Source organism: Podarcis cretensis (assembly GCF_951804945.1).
Source record: "Podarcis cretensis genome assembly, chromosome: 10".
Lineage (NCBI taxonomy): Eukaryota > Metazoa > Chordata > Lepidosauria > Squamata > Lacertidae > Podarcis > Podarcis cretensis.
Genome location: NC_137179.1, coordinates 61,175,563 through 61,202,137, shown reverse-complemented (window position 1 = coordinate 61,202,137; position 26,575 = coordinate 61,175,563). Strand labels below are relative to the sequence as shown.

The window sequence follows — 26,575 nt, the reverse complement described above, 5'->3', positions numbered from 1 at the left end:
GAAGGACAGATCGTTATTTATGTATGCTACAACAGCAGCAAGGATACTTACTGCAAAGTATTGGAAGACACCAGATCTACCCACTCTGGAAGAATGGCAGATGAAGATGACAGACTACATGGGACTGGCAGAGATGACTGGCAGAATCCGAGACCAGGAGAAGGAGACAGTGGAAGAAGACTGGAAGAAATTTAAAGACTATCTTAACAAATATTATAAAAATTAATGAAGACTAGAATTGACATGGGACGCAGGTGGCGCTGTGGGTTAAAGCCTCAGCGCCTAGGACTTGCCGATCGAAAGGTCGGCGGTTCGAATCCCTGCGGCGGGGTGCGCTCCCGCTGCTCGGTCCCAGCGCCTGCCAACCTAGCAGTTCGAAAGCACCTCCGGGTGCAAGTAGATAAATAGGGACCGCTTACCAGCGGGAAGGTAAACGGCGTTTCCGTGTGCGGCTCTGGCTCACCAGAGCAGTGATGTCACGCTGGCCACGTGACCCGGAAGTGTCTCCGGACAGCGCTGGCCCCTGGCCTCTTGAGTGAGATGGGCGCACAACCCCAGAGTCTGTCAAGACTGGCCCGTATGGGCAGGGGTACCTTTACCTTTACCTTTAGAATTGACATGGGTTTAAAATGTTGTGGTTTTCAGGGGAGTTGATTATGGAAAAAGAACAGAGTTACTAAAGATTTTGTGAAATAAGGGAATGGATTTACTGATTAGATAATGAAATTAGAATACAGAAGGGGGAGGTATGAGGAGGTCGAGGAAATTAGGTTCAAGAAAATAAGGATGGAAATTATACGTGTTTTTTGTTGTTTTTTGTTTGTGTATGTTATTATTGTTAAACTTGAATAAATATCATTTTAAAAAAAGGAAAAAAAAGAAAAAAAGAAAAAAGCAGTTCATCTTCCCATGGTATATCAAAACATATTAGAGGCCAATTCAGTCCTTTTCCCCTTCCCCCAACATCTGATGTTACCAGTCACTAAGCAGAATTTCCCTGTGGTTTTCTGTTACTGGGACGTATGGAAGCAATAGAAGCAATACAAGGTTGGGGGGGGAGAGAGATGGATGCAAGCAACATGGTTTGTACCCTCAAACATGGATTGTACCCTCAAGCAAATCTGTCTCCTATTGTGCCACGTGCACAAATAGTGAACAGGTGCCTTGAGGCTTGCAGAAAGCTTGGAGAGTTATCATAGCAGAAAACCCTATGCAGATATCCAATATTTAAAGTGTGCTGGGTGCATCATGAATAAGGTGATCAGCTATACTGTTAAGACAGCCATGCCAATAACGTTCAATAAACACGATCTGCAAGTGAGCTGTGGCCCTCTAGTTGAAGGTACGTTCTCAGTGTAGTTCTCAGTGTAAAGACAACTTCTCCTGTGCTTAAAGCTGTGAGCTTACATAATTAAATTAACAAAAGACACGCATAAGCAGAAGACTGAACGGATGTTGTTGTTGTTTTTTTTGAAGGGGGTGGGATGACAGAAAATGGGAATTGAACGACAGACAGCAGGGAGTAATGATAAATGAATAAGAACCAAGACAAAGCTATGTGGACATTGTGACTGATAGTATAACAGATTGCAATGGACCATGGAGTATTGGGATCCCTGTTGTGACCTGTACCTCTGACCTAAAAAGAGGAGGGTTGCTTTCTGAGAGAGGATGGGAAAGGACTACTGTCTGGGAGCAGGTCTGTGATGGCTTGCGTCAAACAGAGTATCTGTGGTCTTGACTATTTGTGGTTGAATAATACCCTTATGGAGGGGACGCAGGTGGCGCTGTGGGTTAAAGCCTCAGCGCCTAGGTCGGCGGTTCGAATCCCTGCGGCGGGGTGCGCTCCCGCTGCTCGGTCCCAGCGCCTGCCAACCTAGCAGTTCGAAAGCACCTCCGGGTGCAAGTAGATAAAAAGGGACCGCTTACCAGCGGGAAGGTAAACGGCGTTTCCGTGTGCGGCTCTGGCTCGCCAGAGCAGCGATGTCACGTTGGCCACGTGACCCGGAAGTGTCTCCGGACAGCGCTGGCCCCTGGCCTCTTAAGTGAGATGGGCGCACAACCCCAGAGTCTGTCAAGACTGGCCCGTACGGGCAGGGGTACCTTTACCTTTACCTAATACCCTTATGAAAGATGCCCATCCTCTTCCCAGGGACTGAATATATTTTAGATCTGCTTGCTAATGCCTATTGGTTCTCTGCCTTGGATCTGGCAAGCAGCTACTGGCAAGAAGAGGTATCTCCTGAAGACCAACCCACAACAGTAATCTGGGACATTTCAAAAGTTGATAGAAGTGGTGCTGGCAGATCTAGTCCTGGTGGACTTGATGATATCATTGTAAATGGAAGGTAATTTGAAGAACAACTGCAAAAAATGAAGGCTGTACGAGAGAGGCAAACCAGCAAAATGAAATTTGTTCTGTGGCAAGGTAAAGTACCTAAGCCATACAGGATAGGAGATAGGGACAGACCCTGACAAAGTATGTTCCATTCAACACGGCACTCAAGGGCTGGGGTATGGAAGTTTGCTAGTTTAGATTGTGTAAAACCATGTGGGCATTAACTGGATAAATTGCGGCACCCACAGGAAGGAAGGAACTGGGGATTTTTAGTGGTTGGGTGGCAATGACTACATAGCTCTTTGCCCTTAGTCTAAGAAACAGAAGCAGAAATATTCAAGTTAAGCATATATAGCATACTCACTTAGCCTGCATAATTTATTCAGGCCTCAGAATGCAGCTTATTTTAACACAGTATTCAAACATTTCTTGGTTGTTGTTTTAAACCACAGAGAACGCACATCCCTGTCTTACATCAAGCCATGTAAGTACACACTGAGGGCCCCTAAAATAAGGGAAAAACAACTTTCCTTTCTTCTTCTGAATTAAATTTTAATTACATTTATAAAAATCACATAGCAAAAAACAAAAACAAAAACCCAAGAAATTCCTCCAAATACAGAACCTTATAGGTAGTATTTTGCTTCAAGTTCTGTTCAGATGTTTCTTTAAACTGCTCTGAACTGGAAAGCCAGCGATCAAGATACCCAATTTGTTTGTCTTCAGCTAGAAAGTTAATGGTGGAAGCGTGCTATTCCAGCAATGTGAAAAATCATACTTTTCATAACTGTGCACGATGCATTTGCAGATGTCTGCTATGCTTTGCCTTGCCTGCATACATATGAGATAAAAACATACCAGATTGCAACAAAAATATTCCTCAGTTTTTGTGTTCATTTCTCTGCCACTGACAGAAGGCTAGAGTTTTCTGCTGGTATTAAGCACTAGCTAACGTCATCCATACAGCTGTTGACAAACATCCCATCAACTCCCACTATTAAGTTCCATGTTTTGAACATCTCTAATCTTTATGCTCCAAATGCATGCATTCTTGTTACTTAGCTTTTTTTTTTTTGCAGAGGTTATGACACAGTGCAGATAAAAATACTGCTACATGCCCCTATACTCCCACAGCCAGCAATAAAAGTCATAAAGCAAACGAAAACATGGTAATCAGTCTAATAATGTTTTTAGATAATTAAACTGGGCTTGTTCCTAGGCTATTTGTAAAATCCCAAAGATGCGTCTTTAATTGTCTTCCAAATGACTGTGCAAAGGAAATTAATATTTTTATAATCTGCAGTCCACATATGCACAGTTAAACATGCTACACTTTACATAACTTATCTTTAAAATGTCTATCATTCTGAACCCAGTGTTATCTGTTTTTAAAAGAATTAATATTCCTTGGCAGGTCTGACATACTATCAAGCTTTTCAACAAGGAGAAGTACTTACATTCTTCTCTGGTTCTTCTTTCACTTCACTTAATTTTCCACAGGTAGCTTCTTCTTTTATTTTTTTTACCTAAAAAGGGGGGAAAGGAACATTATTTTTTTTAGTGCACTGTTATAAGCACTTCTTTCTTTTTTCCAGCCCTTGCCAATTCCATTTTTCAGAACAGAAAACATTTTTCACATTAAAGATCCCAATGAATAACTATTTGTCAGGGTCAGAAGCTGTTTCAGACTCCAACAGTTCTGGTAAAAAGATCTTATGAGCAAGGCCTTGAACCACTCTGCCACTCAGGGCAGCTGCGTTGCACGGACCAGCAGTATTCTGACTCATTTCATTGTTACTTGAGATTTTCTTTCTCAGCTTGCCCACTTAAGAACTCAAACCTAAACGAAGCACTTCCTTTTGGAAAAAGGTTAAATACTTGTCAAAATTTAAATCACATTTAAATCACATGACCTTTTGCACAGATTTAAAGTAAAGGTAAAGGGACCCCTGACTGTTAAGTCCAGTCACGGACGACTCTGGGGTTGCAGCACTCATCTTGCTTTACTAGCCGAGGGAGCCGACGTTTGTCCGCAGACAGTTTTTCCGGGTCATGTGGCCTGCATGACTAAGACGCTTCTGGTGAACCAGAGCAGCGCACAAAAACACTGTTTACCTTCCCGCCAGAGCGGTACCTATTTATCTACTTGCACTTTGACATGCTTTCGAACTGCTAGGTTGGCAGGAGCTGGGACTGAGCAACGGGAACTCACCCCGTCGCGGGGATTCGAACTGCCGACCTTCTGATCGGCAAGCCCAAGAGGCTCAGTGGTTTAGACCACATCGCGACCCGTGTACCTTTGCACAGATTTAGATGCTCTCATATCAAGCTGGAGAATACATTTCAATATCCAAAGAAGTCAGACTCAGAAATGACCTACTAAAATGAAGGCTAAGCCCAGGTTTTATTCTAAAGAACCTTCCACTGATTTCAGTGGGCCTCCTCCTCCTCCTATCTGTGGTCTGTGTGTTCCCTAGTTTTAAACCCCTGCTACAAGATTCTTTTTTAATATGAGTCACAAGAGTCTTTTCAGTGTTTTATACCAAGCAACCAGGAAGATATTGGGTGCTCATTTGTTTTTGTTTTTGTTTTTTTGTTTTGTTCTGTTTTGCTGTCAGCTAATGAAGTGCTTGTACAGGAAACATTCACAGCAGGGCTTGTACAGAACTCCCTTTTGGCATTCCAAGTGTAGCAAGAATCTTGGGACACAGAACAACTCAATGCAAGCTGGAAGGTTACCTTAGCATAAAACCTGGGCTTCTGTCAAGTGTGCTAACCTAACTCTGACATATGCATCTCCAGGACAGTTTATCACTCTCCTGTCATATTCTTTACATTACAGATTCCTTGAGGGCAAAGAATTAAGGACACAGATGGCACAACAATCATGACTATTTAAATACCTAAGCAGTCCAGCAATTCTCAGGACTTGAGTAACTGGAAGGCTTACTTTCGACTAATGACTTGGACCTTCTTCTTCTTCTCCCTTTGGAGAACTACTGCCGCTCCACGCAACAATGCCAGCAGCATTTTATTCTGGTACTGAGAAAATCAAGTAGCATATGGATTCTCCAAAAGGCATTTCCACAGGACTAGCCTGTATTATTTTATTTCCAAACTTAACTCCCCCCACCCAAAAGAGGTTATTTGAAAAAAAATCAAACGAAGTGGCATAGAGGTATCAAGTAATATTTTCTAGAGCACAAGGGCATTTTGAAAGGATCAAGTATCTAGAACCTGTTGAAGAGGAGTCAACTTGCTGCAGTCAATTCATCCTTTCAAGCAACAGTTCTGCTTTGCTACCTCTAGATCAGCCTTTCTCAACCTTGGGTCCCCAGATCTTGTTGAACTACAACTCCCATCATCCCTAGCTAGCAAGGCCAGAGCTCAGGCATGATGGGAGTTGTAGTCCAACAACATCTGGGGACCCAAGGTTGAGCAACACTGCTCTAGATAGACCTATGTAAAACAGCAGCCATATGAGAATGTAACACATAGAAAGAATGGGTCTTTCAGCAATAGCAGAAAAAAAGAGTTCTATGTTCATTTACTGCTCAGGTGCATTTTGTGGTCATATACAGGTAGAAGGAAAATTAGTTTTATAACTTGCTCTTTTTTTGCAAATTGTGCAGTTTCTCCGCTCTTTTTTGGGTAAGATTTCTCTCCCGCCACCCATAAATTAAAGAAAGGAAGCATAAAGCAGCAATGCTCCAATCATTAAAATGCACACCTTGGGTTGGGGTATTGTTTAGGGGGTTTTTTTTGGGGGGGAGGGAGTGTTGTTGCCGTTATTGATATTATTTTTCTATCTTTATTCTTAGATTCCCTTTTTAACGCAGGTGGCGCTGTGGGTTAAAGCCTCAGTGCCTAGGACTTGCCGATCGAAAGGTCGGCGGTTCGAATCCCTGCGGCGGGGTGCGCTCCCGCTGCTCGGTCCCAGCGCCTGCCAACCTAGCAGTTTGAAAGCACCTCCGGGTGCAAGTAGATAAATAGGGACCGCTTACCAGCGGGAAGGTAAACGGCGTTTCCGTGTGCGGCTCTGGCTCACCAGAGCAACGATGTCACGCTGGCCACGTGACCCGGAAGTGTCTCCGGACAGCGCTGGCCCCTGGCCTCTTAAGTGAGATGGGCGCACAACCCCAGAGTCTGTCAAGACTGGCCCGTACGGGCAGGGGTACCTTTACCTTTACCTTTACCTATGTTGATGTATTTTATTTATCGCTCATGATTTTTGGTGTATTTGTAATGGTTATGAGCAATGTTATAACTATGGAGAAGTGGCATGCAAGCAAAACAATGTTTTTATGCATTTATTTATGTAGAAGTCACATGTGAAGAGAGACATGGGCATCTGTATTCCACACCCATTGTATGTATGAGTGTTACCCTATGTTAGTCACACTTGCAACAGATCCCTTAACGCCAGCGAACTTGTGGATTGATTTCAGTAGGCATACTCTGAAAATCATTAGTTTGTACATGCAGCCAAAAACTGCCCTATAAAGGGTTAATTGACCCTCAATCACTCGGAGCAAAACTGAATAAACACAGTGGAGTGGAATCATAACAGTAACAGCATCAGCAGCAATAATAATAATATGAATAGTATCTTTACTGATTCTCTGTTGTTGGACAAAAGGTCTATGACCTAACACAGGGGAAATAAGAAAGACCTTATAAAAATACAGTGACCGTCTGCTGCTTATTAGAGGGGGTGGGGAGAAGGTGAGTGACAAAAACTTCGATAAGGCATAGCTAAGAGCCCTTTATCCTCTTAGGACTACATACCTGCCTGCACAGCAATGATAGCCTGGAAGTCATAGCATTCTATCAGAATAATTTCCAACCTACTGGGTAATTCTAAGGGTAAAAGCAAAACCCTTTATTGCTTTTTTTTTGTAATCTGTTGCTCCTGTGACTTCCAGTGAGGTTTACATTATTATTATTATTATTATAGTTCACAGTCTCAGATGACTACGTCCAGTCTGCTTTCAATTTGGGAAAAGTCATGTAAAGAACATGCTCTTAACTCCAGTTCGCTAGTTCATTATTTATTTAAAAACTGCGAAGTGCCCATAGAGAAACTAGTAGTGAATAAAATTAAATTGCACGCTGTGAATATGAACACAAAAGAAAACTCAAGAGAATCATGCAGTCTAAAGGTTTTCATTGCCAATTTGTTCATTTAAAAACAAACAAACAAACAATATGGTATGTCTACGGTTGTTGACAAATCCTAAGGAAACAAGGTGTAAACACAGAGTTGATTGAGAAGCAGCCTAAGGTGGTTTCACAGTGCATATAGTGGAGCTTGCAAGAATATTCTTGCCCTCTTGTGAAAAAACGAACTTCTTCCCATAATGTACTCCACACAAGAGGTTTTGACATAAAGGGGCTTGCAAACCTTCCAAGTGTCCCTATTTTCCAGGGACAGTCCCAGATTTACAGAAGTCGATCTGGTTTCTGATTTGATCCTGCAATCTCCCACTTTTCTTTAGGATGTCCCTATTTTCATCGGATAAATATTAGAGGGTATGGAGTCATATGACCCTCAAGCCAAGGAGATAAGTAACTATACAACCTTTAGAAGACCTCTGAAGGCAGCCGGTACAGGGAAGGGTTTTTTTAGTGTTTAATTGTGTTTTAATATATGTTGGAAGATGCCCAAAGTGGCTGAGGCAACACAGTAAGATGGGTGGGGTATAAATAAAATAAAATACTAATACTAATAATACTAATGTTACATTTGCTTCATGTTACGTTTTTTCAGATTGCGTCCCATGGTGACCCGGAAGTACCGGAAAGGGTTACTTCCAGGTTTCGGCTCTCACACATGTGCAGTAGCACTAAACTGAGCTTCGCGCATGCACACAAGCACCAAATTGCACCGCGCACCTGTGCAGATACGGTGCTTCAGGTTGCGGGCTTTTCATGTTGCGAACGGGCCTCCGGAACGGATCCCATTCGCAACCAGAGGTACCACTGTACTAATACTTATTATTATTATTATTATTATTATTGAATAGAACCAGAGGTACCACTGTACTAATACTTATTATTATTATTATTATTATTATTATTATTGAATAGGTCTTCCCTATTTTCATCAGGGAAATGTTGTAGGGTATGGGATTGGACTTGCATTTCGCAGGAGTATGTGCATGTGTTTTACATGACTCAATAAGCTTCTCAGATAATTTTGCTTGACCCAGGAAAGACAACAGTACCTCTATGGCATCTTTCTCCAACTTTGGATCCCTGTATGTTACTGGACAACAACTCCCACCTTCCATGACCAAATACTGTGTTAAGAATCCTGCATATAATATTGGCAGGAATACAAATGATTAACCTGAATCAAGAGGAAACACAACATCCAGCTCTCCAGGCTTGGGGAAAAAAGCAACTCTCTGTTGTTCTTTTGCCCCATCCCCTGCCGTAATTTTGCAGTTTTCAAAAATGAAGAAAATAATAATAATAATAATAATAATAATAATAATAATAATAATAATAATTTATTTATACCCCGCCCATCTGGCTGGGTTTCCCCAGCCACTCTAGGTGGCTTCCAACCAAATATTAAAATACAGTAATACATCAAACATTAAAAGCTTCCCTAAACAGGGCTGCCTTCAGATGTCTTCTAAAAGTCTGGTAGTTGTTTTTCTCTTTGACATCTGGTGGGAGGGCGTTCCACAGGGCGGGTGCCACTACTGAGAAGGCCCTCTGCCTGGTTCCCTGTAACTTGGCTTCTTGCAATGAGGGAACCACCAGAAGGCTCTCGGCACTGGACCTCAGTGTCCGGGTAGAACATTGAGGGTGGATACACTCCTTCAGATATACTGGACCGAGGCCATAATAATAAGAGATGAACAAGACCAAGATGAACACGGAAAGCCACTGTTGCCAAACGACTTGGTGGAGGATCACAAGGAACTGTTTCTGCCTATTAATATCAAAATGTGGGAAAGTTTACTTTAAGTGTTTACATCAACCGATACAAATACTTGATGTAGGCAGGAAAGACATTGTAGAACTCAGCAGGAACCATTCTCTCTCGGGTTTGTGTATGTGTTTGTTAGAGGGCTGTGTTCAGACTTAATCGCATCTTTTCTTTTCTTTTTTACACCATATTTTCCAGTTGTTACTATATATCTAAAGTACAGCCATTAACTACTACCTCAGGGGCAGAACGTATACTGAAATTGTGCTATCATCATTATTTTCGTATTATGGGTCGTGTGTCTGAGAGCTTTTCTCCCTCAAAAATACACCAGTATTTGCTCTATTACATTCATCTCCATCTCCCTGTAGGTGAAGGGGTTATCGCAAACACGGTATTAGCTCAAAATCCCCAGCCCAGCCCAGCTCAGATAATCAATCTGCAGGAGCTCGGATTTGAAAAAAAAGGATCCCATGCAAAACTGGAACCTTGCAGTTCCAGATATGCTCAGGATCCAATGGAAGCAGAGCAATATGTGATTTCTAAAATACTTAGCATAGCTGGAAGATACTATTTTATGAAGCATTTTAAGTGGCCTGTGTCAACCTCCCAAAGCATTTTTATCGCAGAAGTGCACAGAGAGCCTTAGAAATGGCATGTGACTATTTTTGTAATGTAATAATAAAAATAATAATAATTTTTTTAATTTGTATTCTGCCCTTCCTGGCCGAGGCCGGGCTCAGAGTGGCTAACATCATAAAAACAACACAACATGCATAAAAACAGACATCAGTTAATTAAAATACATCTTAAAATTAATTCAGACAAGTTAAAATCTGGGCAGGTGGCAATTATCAGGTTGGAACTGAGAGTGGTTAATACTTGCCAGGACCAACTGTTTCCAGTGATCTTACAAGGACCTGTGAGTGGGTTGGGGGCCTCTTTTGGTCTTGTTTTATACAAAGGAAAGTAAATCAAACTGCATCCTGCCCAAAGGCCTGGAGGAACAGCTCCATGTTGCAGGCCCTGCGGAAAGATGTCAAATCCTGCAGGGCCCTGGTCTTTTGTGGGAGAGCGTTCCACCAAGCCGGGGCCACGTCCAAAAAGGCCCTGGCTCTAGTCGAGGCCTTTGTTCAAGCAATGTTGCACAAAACAATGCCACTAACACCTCTCGTCCCGTGCCGCTTTCGATTCAGGGGTGAACACGGATGACGATGTGGTCTAAACCACAGAGCCTAGGGCTTGCCGCCGATCAGAAGGTCGGTGGTTCAAATCCCTGTGACGGGGTGAGCTCCCGTTGCTCAGTCCCTGCTCCTGCCAAACCAGCTGTTCGAAAACATGCCAAAAAGTGCAGGTAGATAAATTGGTACTGCTCCAGTGGGAAGGTAAATGGTGTTTCCGTGCGCTGCTCTGGTTCGCCAGAAGTGGCTTAGTCATGCTGGCCACATGACCTGGAAGCTGTCTGCGGACAAATGCCAGCTCCCTTGGCTTATAGAGCGAGATGAACACTGCAACCCCAGAGTCATTTGCGACTGGACCTAATGGTCAGTGGTACCATTCATCTGCCTGTAAGGCAACCTTCTTAATGTTTACCCAGGATCGGGATAGAATGGAGATAGTAAAAAAGACCCCTGGACGGTTAAGTCCAGTCAAAAGCGACTATGGAGTTGCGGCTCTCATCTCGCTTTAAGACTGAGGGAGCTGGTGTTTGTCCACAGATAGCTTTTCTGGGTCATGTGGCCAGCATGACTAAACCGCTTCTGGCACAACAGGACAGTGTGATGAAACCAGAGAACAGGGAAACACCGTTTACCTTCCCACCACAGTGGTACCTATTTATCTACTTGCACTGGCCTGCTTTCGAACTGCTAGGTTGGCAGGAGCTGGGACAGAGCAAAGAGAGCTCACTTCACCACGGGGATTCGAACCGCCGACCTTCCGATTGTCAAGCCCAGGAAGCTCAGTGGTTTAGACCACAGTGCCATCCGCTCCTCCCAATGGAGATAGTAGCCAGGTTTCTGCAACGCACAGTGAGGATTTTCTGAATGTTATGCAATAGCATTTTAACCGTTAGATGAAGATTTTGCTGTGTGATTTTATTGTACTGAACCTTTCGGAATTTTGTCTACATGCCAATAATGGTTTGAGATTGATTGATTGATTTAGGGGTGGTTTTCATAGGCAAACCACTTCCACATGAGTCCTACATATGGCCAAGCACTTGGCTTTGTTCTAGAGTAGTGTTCTTGACAGCATCTTAAAAAGTAGAGACATCACCTTGCCAACAAAGGTCCGTATAGTAAAAGCTATGGTTTTCCCAGTAGTGATATATGGAAGTGAGAGCTGGACCATAAAGAAGGCTGATCGCCAAATAATTGATGCTTTTGAATTATGGTGCTGGAGGAGACTCTTGAGAGTCCCATGGACTGCAAGAAGATCAAACCAATCCATTCTTAAGGAAATCAGCCCTGAGTACTCACTGGAAGGATAGATTGTGAAGCTGAGGCTCCAATACTTTGGCCACCTCATGAGAAGAGAAGACTCCCTGGAAAAGACCCTGATGCTGGGAAAGATGGAGGGCACAAAGAGAAGGGGACGACAGAGGACGAGATGGTTGGATAGCGTTCTCGAAGCTACCAGCATGAGTTTGACTAAACTGCAGGAGGCAGTGGAAGACAGAAGTGCCTGGCGTGCTCTGGTCCATGGGGTCACGAAGAGTCGGACATGACTAAACGACTAATCAACAACAGTGTTCTTGAACCTTAGGTCCCCAGATGGACCACAACTCCCATTGCTCCAACCCAGCTGGCTGGGGATGATGAGAGTTCTAGTTCAATAACACGAGGTTGAAGAACATTGCGCTAGCAGATGTGGGATTTTCCTATTCTTTTGAACAGTAGCTTTTGTCTTTTTTTTTTCTTTTTTTTTGAAAACGTTCTTGAGTGGCTTCCCACCTGGGATTGGAGGTGCTGTTGTATATGAACGAGGACCAGTTCTCACAACAGAGTTTCAAAACTAGCTGCAAAGCAACACCCATAAGCTAAAAAGGTGTTGAAAAATGTGAAAAATGTGCTATATGTTATATAACTCCCTTTCCTTTTTTTTTTTTTTTAAAAAAAAAACCCTTTCAAAACAGAAAATTACACATCATAAAAAGGTCAGGTATTTAATATGCTGAGCACTGTGCTGGGCTCATAAGCTGTTCTAGAACTGCTTTTAGCAGCAAAGAAAAATTAAAAACTAGATAATACTACCTAGATAATAAGCACTCGGTATTAAACCTACAATCAGTCCACTGGGTAGAGAGCCCTCATAGGTGAAAACAAGAAAGAGGAAGGTCAACGTTTAGTTTCAAATTCTGGTTTCTTTTCCTTATACTGTACTGCTATTTGTTGGTAGTTAGAATACATTGTGGGGACGCAGGTGGCGCTGTGGGTTAAAGCCTCAGCGCCTAGGACTTGCCGATCGAAAGGTCGGCGGTTCGAATCCCTGCGGCGGGGTGCGCTCCCGCTGCTCGGTCCCAGCGCCTGCCAACCTAGCAGTTCGAAAGCACCTCCGGGTGCAAGTAGATAAATAGGGACCGCTTACCAGCGGGAAGGTAAACGGCGTTTCCGTGTGCGGCTCTGGCTCGCCAGAGCAACGATGTCACGCTGGCCACGTGACCCGGAAGTGTCTCCGGACAGCGCTGGCCCCTGGCCTCTTAAGTGAGATGGGCGCACAACCCCAGAGTCTGTCAAGACTGGCCCATACGGGCAGGGGTACCTTTACCTTTAGAATACATTGACATTTACTAAATCTGCTGGTTCATGCTGGTGTGCATGAACACACATCTTACACATGTACTTAAAAATAGAGAGAGGTAATTTTGGGAAATTAGCAATGCTACTCTTGAGATCTTTACTGGAGAAAACTTGTGCACACAGAAGAATTGCAGTGGCTACAAATACCTTGTTTGCTTTGATCAAGAAGATACCAGCATTAATGTGCTTGCTTCAGGGAACCAGGAATAGCCACACCATGTTAGAACTATATTTATAAATATTTTATATTTATAAATCATAGAAAGATAAGAGTTTGAAGGAATGCAGGATTCTCAGCTAATGCACCCATGACAGATGACCATCCAACCTCTGCTTAAAAACCTCCAAGGAAGGAGAGACCACAACCTTCTGAGGGAGTCTGTTCAGGAAAACCCAAAACAGTTTTATAAAAAGAGATAAAAACAGAAATTCAATAATAGCAGGGTCGGATCTTATGGATCATGGAAAGCCTGGAAAAAAGTATATGTTTTTAGAAGATGTCTGAAGCAACTGATGGACAATGCTTCACATATTTCTAAGAGAAGGCATTCCAGAGTGGAAGGGCAATGGTGGGAAATGCAATTTTCAGGTCCGTACTCTGTGATCTCCTGTAGAGCGCAGAACCATGAATAAAATTTCCCCATGAATAAAATTTCTTACAGTTTTATAAAATGGCCACTAGTACTTTGGGTAACCTGGACCCAAGTTGTACTTGCCAGGTTGGGAAGTACATTTACTCACAATGGGACTTTATGGGCTGAATATAAGTGTTGCTTACGCTGGATATGATACTGGATTCTGTTAGGAAAGGTACTCTGTTGCTTGTAAATGTCAGGTTTTGTTTTAGTTGCTTTTTATTTCAAAAAGAAAAAAGAGTCAGTTCCATATTGTAAAAGAAGTCCATCAATTTTTCCATTTCTGCCACGGAATCAGAGTCACTCCATAAAACTAAGGCTCCTGACTAATTAGAATGCTGTTTTAAAGCCCAAATGTGGTGAAGCTAAAGTGTGTTTGCCAAGTGTATCCTCTGGTTGGGGTATGTATGTGTGGAAGTGAGGTTGATTGAGGGCGTGTGACCTTGCCCATTGCCAGCCTTGGCCCATTCAGTACAATGGTAGCTTGGGTTACAGACGCTTCAGGTTACAGACGCTTCAGGTTACAGACTCTGCTAACCCAGAAATAGTACCTCGGGTTAAGAACTTTGCTTCAGGATGAGAACAGAACTTGTGCTCCAGCAGCAGAAGGCCCCATTAGCTAAAGTGGTGCTTCAGGTTAAGAATGGACCTCCAGAACGAATTAAGTTCTTAACCCAAGGTACCACTGTACTGGTATGTAGCCTTTCAGAGGTGGGCAACGACAAGGGAACATGGACCTCAGAGTTTAATAAGTTCTCCATCCCTGCTATAAATCAATTTTTGAGAATTGTGTGTTTGCAAGTTAGTGGCAACAGCGCTACGTATTATTACTGCTTTCCCATAATCTGGTAGTTTGGGAGTTTTAAGATGACTTCCACAAGGCTGAGCACACCAGCACGTCCATACTTAAAGTCTTCTTACCACCAATTCAATTCCTGTACCAAATCCAAGAACAGACCCATATGCTTGAAAGCCCCACAACATCCATTGTACCTTTTTACCTCCACATCTCAAAGCTTATCTATATTATAGTGAAACTTGCATTGTACACTGCAGTATAATTTTCAACATACACTGTGAATTTCTGCATTTGGCTTTTGGTTTTATTCATTCGGCGTAATTTAGCTTAGTATTATTCAGCACTGTAATTAGGATACCATAAGATTTATGCCTCTAAAAGGCTCCCCAATTGCAATCATATATTATCAAGGAAAGCATTGGCGTGTTATTGCACCATCTTTCTACCTCAGACAATGCAGGAGAGAAATAAGTAGTGAGGAAGGAACATTTAAGGACAGAGTCTGTTGACGGGGCAGGGGAGGAGAAGAATTTGATTTATATGGAAGAACACGGTGAGGGAAGTACGCAGTGAAAAGGGCGATAAAGTACAAATAATGGGCAAAACGACAGTCAGTGACAGACAAATCAGGAACCACCTCAGTGATGGGAGAAAGTAGATGATGGGGGAACACAGAGAAGTGGCAGCTTGCTAAAAGAATGCAGACAGCTGTGGTCTTGTATTGTACATTTTTTGAAGATGGGAAAAATTGGTTTGTTTCAAATGTCATTCTATTTGAAGCATGTTGGGAGAGGTTGTAGGAAGAGCCAGGGCCAAATTAGCAAAATTACACCATCCAAATCTGAATGTTAACAAGTTATTTTTTTTTCTCTCACACTGGCTGATACTGTTGAAAGTGGAAGCTTAAAGCATGGTTCTGTTGCCATGGTGTGTGTGTGTGTGTGTGTGTGTGTGTGTGTGTGTTATTGTCAAGATGCTCTGTAGTGTGCAAAATGCTCCCCCATGGAAGCCAGCAACAATTCGGCAATTGTTTACAGGATTCCCATCCAGGCACTCTACTGGATCAAAACTGCTATAGGTTGTATCCTCAGACTACATGACTTAAATTCTTTACTCCCCCTTCAGAATTTCAGCCACTTTAAAAGCCCAAGTCACCTGCTGCCTACATGTGTAATAAATGAAACTGGCTGCAAGACCCTGGGGTGAAAACTCTTGTTTCTCTTTGAACCAGCAAAAGGTACTCACTTCAAAACATCCATGCCGTTTGACTACATTAATGGGACTATAAGTTACACTCTGTGGTGGGAAGAAAGTACCGTATTTTTTGCTCTGTAAGACGCACCAGACCACAAGACGCACCTAGTTTTTGGAGGAGTAAAACAAGAAAAAAAATATTCTGAATCTCAGAAGCCAGAACAGTAAGAGGGATCGCTGCGCAGTGAAAGCAGCAATCGTCTTGCTGTTCTGGCTTCTGGGGTAGCTGCGCAGCCTGCATTCGCTCCATAAGACGCACACACATTTCCCCTTACTTTTTAGGAGGGAAAAAGTGAGTCTTATAGAGCAAAAAATACAGTAAATTGGCATCTTACTGGTAGATCTCTGGATGACTAGTGTTAGGTTGACAAGGATTTCTGACTTCCAAATTTTTAACAATACCCAAAAACAAAATGGCACCCCCACATGCACACACACACACACACACACACACACACACACAAATTCAAGTTATATTAATGCAATGGAGGGGAGATAACCAAGAGTAGATTTTGTGTGGAAAGACTGTGAGTTCTGCTCAGTTTTGTTCCTAAAAAGCAACAAGAAGTTCCCAGCCTGAAATTTCTTTAATGCTAAGAGTATGTGCCTTTTGCACCTCTGGTGTCTAGCAAAAAAAAATCAAAAGTAGATCTCTCTCACAAGACTAAAGTCTATGTACCACTGAGCTAAGTGACTCTAGCAAGTGGTAACAAAAGACTTCATTTCAGGTCCTTGTCACTTAGGTAGGCTGTCAGTATTTCTATGAAGGAGACACAAACCTCCTGCCCTGGCAACAATTCTTTTCTTAAGCACAACTTACATACCATTTAGGCAAGAAACAGTTAACCAAACTGATTTTGCCATCAGCATCTTGTAGGACTTCCCATACATGCAGTGCTATTTTTCTAGAAAAAGAGGGGCAGAACTCACCATGAACACCTCCCTTGTTCTCTTATAATGGCAATAAAAGGTAAAGGGACCCCTGACCATTAGGTCCAGTCGTGACCGACTCTGGGGTTGCGGCGCTCATCTCGCTTTATTGGCCAAGGGAGCCGGCGTACAGCTTCCGGGTCATGTGGCCAACACGACTAAGTGCTCTGGCGAACCAGAGCAGCGCACAAAAACGCCGTTTACCTTCCCTCCGGAGCGGTACCTATTTATCTACTTGCACTTTGACGTGCTTTCGAACTTCTAGGTTGGCAGGAGCAGGGACTGAGCAATGGGAGCTCACCCCGTCGCAGGGATTCGAACTGCCAACCTTCTGATAAGCAATTCCTAGGCTCTGTGGTCTAACCCACAGCGCCACCCGCGTCCCTTATAATGGCAATAAAAAAAGGTAAAGGTACCCCTGCCCGTACGGGCCAGTCGTGTCTGACTCTAGGGTTGTGCGCCCATCTCACTTAAGAGGCCGGGGGCCAGCGCTGTCTGGAGACACTTCCGGGTCACGTGGCCAGCGTGACGAAACTGCTTTGGTGAGCCAGCACAAGCGCAGCACACGGAAACGCCGTTTACCTTCCCGCTATAAAGCGGTACCTATTTATCTACTTGCACTTAGGGGGGCTTTCGAACTGCTAGGTGGGCAGGAGCTGGGACCGAAAGACGGGAGCTCACCCCGCCGCGGGGATTCAAACCGCCGACCATGCGATCGGCAAGCCCTAGGCACTGAGGTTTTACCCACAGCGCCACCCGCGTCCCCTATAATGGCAATAGTGCCCGCTTAAAGGGTGCCAGAGTTCTGGCAAGTTTCTGCTGAAAAAAACCCCTGCCTAAATGTATTAATTATTGGAAGGATTTCCCCTCATTCCAGGTTACAGCCTCAAAATAAATGTTCCTCCTTTATCACATCAAAAATGGAAATGAACATATCAACAAATTTTACCTTGGCAAAAATCAGATTACACTCTGTAAGAGAGTATGTCCCATTCAAGTGGTGAGTCTAGCTGGCAAGAATACAGAAGTGACTCAGGTTACTAAAGAGAACACCTGTTTTAATATTGTGATTCCTTGTTTTCCTAGAGAACATGTATTCCAAAGTATCATCTGAATAAACACAAGCTTTTTATTGGTGCTTGTCAAATGAAGCTGTCAAATGTTGACAATTTTTCTACAAATAATCAACCCAAAAGAAACGAAATGTTATCGGGGGGGGGGATCTCCCTTGAACAGCAAAAAAATAATTTCCCCCTTCATCTGAAAGCTAAACAAATGTGATTTTTTGCTTGCCTCCATTTGTATGAGCAGCTTCTCGTAAAAGGAAAACAATACTTTGTGCAGTTTCCTTAAAAATAAATAAATGGAATAATGGGAAAGCCAAAAGGAAGGGGTTAACTCACCAGGGACAGTCTGTCAAATTCTCGTAACTAATTTACTCTTCCTGTAGGCATGGAAGAAATCCACAGTGGCCACAGACATTCCTCAGTCCTTTCAATGGTGCTCTTTGTGAAATGAATGTTAATGGCCAACCAAAGTGATCCAAACCACAAACAATAAAAACAGTTTAAAAAGTGGCTCCACTGAAATGCAGAGAGCTCTTCTTCCTTGCAGGCTCCCCACCCCCTTTCCCGATTTTCTACTTTTGGTTCTCAATACTTTTTTTGTACAGTCAGAATTTGTTCTCTGCATAATGTTTATCACTTAACAAAGAACACACGAGTCATCAGTTTACGACCAAAGAAAATCAACCGGAACAGCAATACTTGCAATCCACAGAGTCTGCAAGTTATCTGAATTGAAGATTCGGGAGACGAACTTTCTTAAAGTGGGGGGGGGACTGCTTTGAACTCTTAATTAATAAATGGTAGGATTTTGATTATTCGTGATGTGAAGGGAGAAATACAAGCTACAGAGTAATTACTGGGCTAGCCAATGCAAAACGACCTGGCCAAGCCAGGGCCATTAAGAAACAATACATTGAGGGCCATTGGCAATGCAAGAGAACTCCCCTTGCCCTGGGGTGTGAATAGAGACTGGGGGTTTGGAAGGTGGTCAAGTTAAGGGAAAGGAGACAGGGAAAGAGATTCCTGAGCAAGGGTTGCTGGGAAGAAGAAGGAGGAAGGAAGACTGGGATCCATCTTGGGCAGGATGGCTGCAGGCTGGCTGGGAGAGATGCCTTGGACTCTAGAGCTGCCCTGCTGTGGGGTACAAGCCCCTCTTGAAATGACTATGCTGTAGGATTTGGACTCCCTCCTTGTAGACTGAAGGTGTAAATAGGTGAATAAATCACATTTCTTACAACTATGACAGCTTCCACAAGGTCTCAATTCTCCAAGGGAACACAGACCCTGGGTGCATGCCTGGAACCCCTTGGAATCTTGACGCAGCTCAGCAGAGAGTTGGGGGTGGCACCCAACTTTTTAAAAAACTGCATTGTTTATCACAAGACTATAAACTTTGCAACACCCACGCCAAACAAATAGGGGTGAGGGGTTGAGTGGTGACGTGGAGAATTGAAAACTATCTATGGACTGAATGGGATAAATAATATAAACCTGTCTACTTCCTGTTTGTCTGTACATAGACAGTATGTACTTTCTATACAAAGTTGTCAATATTGCCCTTAAGGGAACAGAATTCCCCGGGGATGAGAAGTAATTATAGTACAAGTACTCAAAAACAGATGAAGCGGTAAACTAAAGTGGTACGTCCAGTTACGAACTTAATTCATTCCAGAGGTCCGTGCTTAACCTGAAACTGTTCTTAACTAGAAGCGGCACATGATTTCCATTCTCATCCAGGGGCAAAGTTCTCAACTCGAGGTAACTCTTCCAGGTTAGCGGAGCTTGTAACAAGTTTGAGCAAACTTTAATCACAATAGTAGTAACATACACCTCATTAATCCCACATCTTCTAGTGCCTTAAAGGTTTCCAGCTACAAGATGAGCAATGCCAAAACATTTGCAGTTAACAGCAGCAGTTTGTGCATTTCGCACTTCTGCTTTTGTGTCTTGCTATCAACACATCTTTTGCACAATTGGTATACAGCTTATGTAGGAGTTACATTCTGGAGATCATGCCTAAACCCAAAATCCTGTATACACTGGGTTCAGTGGTGGGTGGAATTGCCAAAGCATTTCTCACTGAATGCCCGCCCCCTTTTAATTTATTTTTTACCATGTTTATAAAGCTGAATGCACACAAGTTAAATGTCCGTAAGTTGTTATAAATGTATTTCAAAAGAAAACAAAGACCATGGAAAAATCAACTAGCCCAGAGGCCACATTCCACTGTGGTTCCCAACTGGTGGTCCACAGGCCCACCCAAGGAGGTCCGTGGTACCATTCACATAACAAAAACTACCACAGAGATATCAACATGTTCAAAAGTAGAGGGTCCATGGCTGCGCATTTGAAAAACAGGGGGTCTGCAGTACTTAGGTAATTATGATTCACTGCCTTCCAAGGGCCACATGCCAATGGACAGAGCCAGAAGCAAAATTAGGTGGGGCAGCAAATGCAAATCAAACCTTTGTACACACCCACTCACAGCTCTCTCTATCCTACATCCTGTCAAGCAAGAGGAATCTTCAGAGTTCAAGGACACAGTCTATCCAGACAAAATGGTGCACAGCCAGGAAGACGGTGCATCCTAGTGACAGTTCTGAGGGCCAAATAGTAAACCCTGGAGGGCCACATCTGGTGCTGCGCTAGGGGGAAAATCCACAGAAAAGCTTCAGGTCTGTTTGCCCTATCATTTCTTGTCACCTTTTAGCTACTTCAGGGTTAGTACACCTGAAGCAGCTCTTTCTATAGATGACTCCTTGGACATTTGAGACTGTATACAAGGTAAGGCACACCTTGGTTTGAATCTTCGTTTTTTTGGTTTTGCTTTTTTAAAAAATAAATAAATCTATTCTACCAATTGCCTGCACATAAGCTGGGACATATGGAAACATGACATTCAATCAAGGACGACACAAAACTTTTCAGTAAGTAATAAGAGAGTGGTATAATGAAGCACAGATTTTTGGACATATTTAGGCAGGCATTTTTGCAGACTTTCCAAGGTGGCAAGAAGGATCTAATTAGTGCAGAAGGTCAAATCGCTGACATCATTTTTGAAGGCAGAGTTATGCTTTAAGAAGCTTAGATGAAATATGCAAAGCTAATGAAAGACATCCTATCGGACTTCTTACATTAAAGATTTTGCCTGCAGTCACATAAAGGCCTGTTCTGGCATGTGGAGGAAGGCAAGTGTTACGCTGCTTCATAATTCCCTTTACTAGACTGGGAGGGCTAATCTGAACATGCCCTGCACTGTCATAGAAGAGGAACAAAACTCGGAATAATCCTGTAACATCTATGTAACATCCTGTAACATTCATCCATCTTCATAGTAATACCTAGTACAGTTTCTAGTACACTGTACTAGAAAACAGGAATGGGTGAATCTGTCAGTTCAGGTTTTTCTGTTTCTAATTTTTTCAATATTGTTTGGTTCTCCACATTTCTATCAGTTCGCAAGTAAAAACAACAACAAATCCCCATAAAAATTCCATCAGAATATTTGTGCTAACAATACAGTGGTGCCCCGCAAGACGAAAAACTCGCTAGACAAAAGAGTTTTCAGTCTTTTGAGGTGCTTCGCAAGACGAATTTCCCTATGGGCTTGCTTCGCAAGACGAAACGTCGGGCGAGTTCTTGCGAGTTTTTTCCCTCCCCCCCCTTTTTCTAAGCTGCTAATAGCCACTAAGCCGCTAATAGTCGCTAAGCCGCTAAACCGCTAATAGCGCTAATCCGCTAATAGCCGTGCTTCGCAAGACGAAAAAACCGCAAGACGAAGAGACTCGCGGAACGAATTAATTTCATCTTGCGAGGCACCACTGTATCTGCAAACATACACAGTTTTGTATGCAATTTCCTCTAATGTACAAACTTCTGCAAAGCAATTTCACCCTAATATGATGCACTTTTTGTACGTTACTTTCAGGAATCTATGTATATTCATGCACATTTTAGCCCTGGTATCTGCATTTCTGTACACATTACTTGACTGGGTTGCAAAATTCAGAGAAGTGTGAATTTCAAAGGATGGCTGTGTTTTGGTTCACGTGTTGTTTCTGTGTAGCTTAGGTAGGTAGTTTTGCTTTTAAATGTGAACTAAACCGATTCCCCCTCCCCATCCATACTTGCCAGGAGTGGACAGTAGTAAGAATAACTCTAGGGATGAGCCGCCTTTGTCAAAAATCATGCATCTGCTCTAGGATTAGCAGCCTAAATCTTCAACATGAATTGCTAAGGCCCTGATATCAAAGAGCAGCATGTAGAAACAACATGTTCTGTCTCTCTCCTCCCACTCAAGAGTTCACAGTAAGCCTACTAGGACTGACACATGGAGAATTCCTTGGCTGTCTCTCTTGCTTACCTGGAAGGTAAATGCTATCTTAGAAATGGTCCTAAGCCAGAAATTCCTCTCCCTTTTGCTTTTGATCAAGTCAATTCCGTGGCAATTCAACTACTGCTGCTTCTGCAGGTGCACCGGGAGAGGGTGGGGACTCACTCCTCTTTAGACCACGTCTCAGGATTTTTCCTTGGCCCCCTTCCAAAATCATCAGGAATACAAGTGAAAGGAGGAGAAAAAAAGGCATATTTCACCCCAGGGCTTTTTCCCTGCTGAAAGAGCAGCTGCAAACAGCAGATGTGAGGAACCTTCGCAAACAATGGCCAGAAGAACAGCTTACAATGGAAAGTGTAGTCGTAATATCTTAAATATATGAAACATACCATTTCTCCCATTCTGACATTCAGTCCTGAGCCCCTTTGTTAAAAAATGAATCGCCACTACTCCTGTGGTTTAACTGCTTAACCTCTCTTTGCTGCCTCCCATACTGTTTAGAGTGATAATCACATATAAATTGTGTGTGTGTTTCTACGGTGTGTGTGTTTCATATGGCCAAGCCTCTATAGCAGATCAATCCATTTGCTGTATTTTCCCCCACATTGTAATATTCAACAATGCCATACCCCAAGCTGCTTTCTACCATTGCCTGCTGATTTGTGTAGCATAAAATATATGTCCACATGGCACTGTGTTGCAAAGGGAAAACCTTTCACTTTCCAAACAAAAAGAGAGACATTGCTAATGGCTAAAAGGGTGGGGTGAAGGAATCTTTAAGTAAAATTAAATCAATGTATAATCCTACTACAGAACTGAGACAAGTACCTAGAACTACACCAGAGTAAAAAGACCATTAGGAATGAATTCTTCTAATAGAACATGTCTAACAGATGCCCCCAGTCCACCAAGGTAATCTTGGAAAATAGTAAGTCTGGTCTAAGGAGTCTATAATTAGCATCATTCTCATGCAAACTTAAATCTGGTAAGGAGGGTTTTCTTTCATATGTACATGCTTTACACTAATATTAAAATGTGACTGAATGAACATTTTTCTAGTAATCAAAACATATTAATTGCTATTAAAACGATGCACTTAATTTCTCTCCATAATTTATGGATAATTGTCGATCTCTTCTTAATCAAGCCATAAACTTTACATAAGAAGGGATAAAAAATACAGAGTTTTCACAGCATATCTTATTCCCATAATAGCCTCTCAACTTCAACTTCTACATTCTTGTAGTTCTTTCAGACTTTGAAGAGATACTTGCTTGAATTTTAGCTGCTACTCCAAGATTCCTGTCCCCCTCCCCCATTTTTAATTTTTTATTAAAGCAAACATAAATATAAACCAAGAAGCGTTATAGGCTAAAATTACCAGTAAAGGAAATTATTATCCAGAGAAGGTAAGGTAGGTTCTAAATTTGAAACCCACTTGCAATGCTATGGTTAGAATCAATTCATTTGCATAAGGAAATCTTTGAATCTTGAGTAAGAAAGAAAAATAAATCCAGTGGCAGCCGTATAATGGATATACCGTAATTTCCCATTTATAACACACACACTATTTTGGGGGACTCAAAATTAAGAAAATGGGGGGAGATTGCCCCCTTGTATAAGACTACCCCACTTTTAACATTATTTTTAAGTTAAAAAAAACCCTAGTCTTATACACGGAAAAGTACGGTATCTTCTGTTTGTTTCACTTTTACAATTAGCTATGCACCAGAACCCCACTGATGCAAATAAGCCTACAGTCTATCAGAGATAGAGATGTATACAATTATAAATTCATACATTACTGTTCCAACTGATTTGTGTAAGAACTGTTTGTAGGAAGTTCAGGGCCTGTGGTTGCTCTGTGAAAACTGATTGAAAATCTTACAAATAGCAACTTAGTCCATTGTCGCCACCTTGCACAGACCTCAGATTTCACAACACAACAGAAACCACAAATTGTGTATGCAACAGCATGGCTATGTGAGAAAAAGAAATGTTTGCATCACTGTAATGGATAGACACTAGGGTCTAGTGCAGAGTCGACACTAATCAGACCTAGAAGGTAGAAAGGGGGAACAGAATCATTATGCTGGGAACTGAGGGACATTTGAGCAACAATGTTTGAGGCTATGGGACAGTACAGAGGAAAGGCTAACAAAGTTCAGTCTCTTTACATTTCCAAAGGTACATTCTTTCACCTCTGGTGGACGTGCCCAAAGATTAAGGCTTTCTGGGAAATGATCTATAATGAATTGAAAAAGGTATTTAAATATACCTTCTGGAAGAAACCAGAGGCCTTTCTCTTGGGTATGGTCGGCCAAGGGGTGTTAAAGAAGGACAGAACTTTTTTTATGTATGCTACAGCAGCAGCAAGAATACTCGTCGCAAAGCATTGGAAGACACAAGACCTACCCACCTTGGAAGAATGGCAGATGCAAGTAATGGACTATATGGAATTGGCTGAAATGACTGGCAGAATCCGAGACCAGGGAGAAGAGTCGGTGGAAGAAGATTGGAAGAAATTCAAAATCTACCTACAGAAACATTGCAAAATTATTGAGTGTTAATGACGTTGGAATGAAATGAAGTGGTTCTAGTAATAGGGTAAAATAAGAATAAGCAAGAAGGGATGGATTTTGGATGAAAATTTTAAGTTAAAATATGTGATGATAAATAAATAAGGGTAAAATATGAGGCTATGAATTTGCTGAATAAATCTTTGAATGGAATACAAAAAAGGGAGGTGTGAGGAAGTCATGAAAACAAGTAAATCAATGTAAGTTATTACAAAAGAGGGATTTTTTTAGATTTTATTTTTCCTTTTTATGCTGAATTTTGGTTTTTGTATTTTTGTTTTTTTTGTCTTTTTTATTGTGTATGTCATTATTTTGCAACTTATTTTTTTGTTTTGTTAAAAATTTAATAAATATTATTTTTTTTAAAAAAAGAAAGGCTAACAAAGTTATTTATGGCCATTGAATAGTTTGCCATGGAGGAATTCTCACCTTTCTTTACCCACAAGATTCCGAGGCTAGGGAAGATTATTTTATTTTACCCACACATCTTTTACCCCATACTCTTGCAAAGAAAAAGCTGTAAGCAGGAAACACATTTGCAGTTTTTAATCCAAACTATGGAAACATGAGAGCATCGGGATGAGAAGCCTTCACTTAACACAACTGGCAAACATTCCTTCCAACCATTAATCTCTGTTTATCTGTTCTCTTTCTTTCTTTCTTTCTTTCTCTCTCTCTCTCTCTCTCTCTCTCTCTCTCACACACACACACACACACGCGTGCGCAAAAACACAAAAACCTGTCCCTGAAACTGGTTTTTAAATCACTTTAATAATAATAATAATAATAATAATAATCTGCTTTAGTTGATTTCCCCATATTAACTATTGATGAAGGCTCTCTTGACTTGTTTGCTAGTTATTCCGACAGCAGAGTTTGGGAATTTAGTATCAGAATTGTATAATAAAGTTGGGTAATTTGGGGAGTGATTGTCAGACAGCCACGTGCATTATTTGTGGTCAGTGAAGCAATTTGCAGTGCAAAGGAGCCTTTGACTCATCAGGCCCACTATTTTAGTGAAGAAAGAGGATATTAAGTTGCTGAGTCATGTGGGTGCAAGATTTCACATCACGTTCTCCTTGTTGCAAAAGATGAACACCAATGACTGCATACAGGCAAGAAGGAAGGAATTATGATAAACTTCTGCTGTGCTCATCTGAGTCTGAACTGGTTTCTACTGTTGGTGCAGTTCAAGACAACTGTTAAAAAAACAAGGAGCAAAGAAGAACATATAAAATAATAGTTACAAAATCTGAAAATGATTTCTTCAAATCACCGTGACACTTACATTCTGTGGGATCTGTAACATCCTAGTATATGAAGAAAAATAATAGTTTTAATTCCTGAAACAACTTGGGAACATCAACAAGTTTCACTATCTTAGATGGTCAAAATGCTTTGGATGAAGTTCATCTAAGTTGTTGAGCAAGGTCTGCTTATGCAATGGGACTCCCTTCCCCTTTCCCCTTTCCCCTTGAACCCTCCACCAACACCCAGATCTGCTCTGGATGGTTGGGAGAACCCCCTGAACTGATTGCATGACTATGCAGGGTGCACATACGGGGAGCAGGGGGAAAGTCCCATTGCACAAATAGACCTAGTCATTTCAAAAGAGCTCAGTCGGTAGAGCATGAGACTCTTAATCTCAAGGTCAAGGGTTCGAGCCCCACACTGGGCAAAAAAGATTCCCGCACCACAGGGCGCTGGGCTAGATGGCCGTTGCAGTCCCTTCCAACTCTACAATGCTGTGGTTCTATGTATTTTGTCCTGTGACTTCAGTATCCAAATACTGGGCAAACTCTTGCTAACTGTCCTGCATGAATATAAATCAGGAGGATTTAATAGTTCTGGGATTAGATGGAAACCCAAACTACAAATTCCGTTTACGTTGTTTTGA

At 42.2% G+C, this 26,575-nt stretch overlaps 1 protein-coding gene across 3 annotated transcripts in view; it reads right to left on the bottom strand.

Moving 5' to 3' along the window:
- The window catches only part of PLXNB2 (plexin B2), a 350,928-nt gene that overhangs the window by 174,145 nt on the left and 150,208 nt on the right, over positions 1–26,575 (bottom strand). For 2 of the 3 annotated variants that reach the window (XM_079994023.1, XM_079994024.1), the window contains exon 3: positions 3,796–3,864. In XM_079994023.1, coding sequence (XP_079850149.1) covers positions 3,796–3,797 — 2 coding nt within the window. In that variant the 5' untranslated portion in view covers positions 3,798–3,864. The remainder of the gene's footprint in view (positions 1–3,795; positions 3,865–26,575) is intronic. The other variant, XM_079994025.1, reaches the window with a different exon arrangement.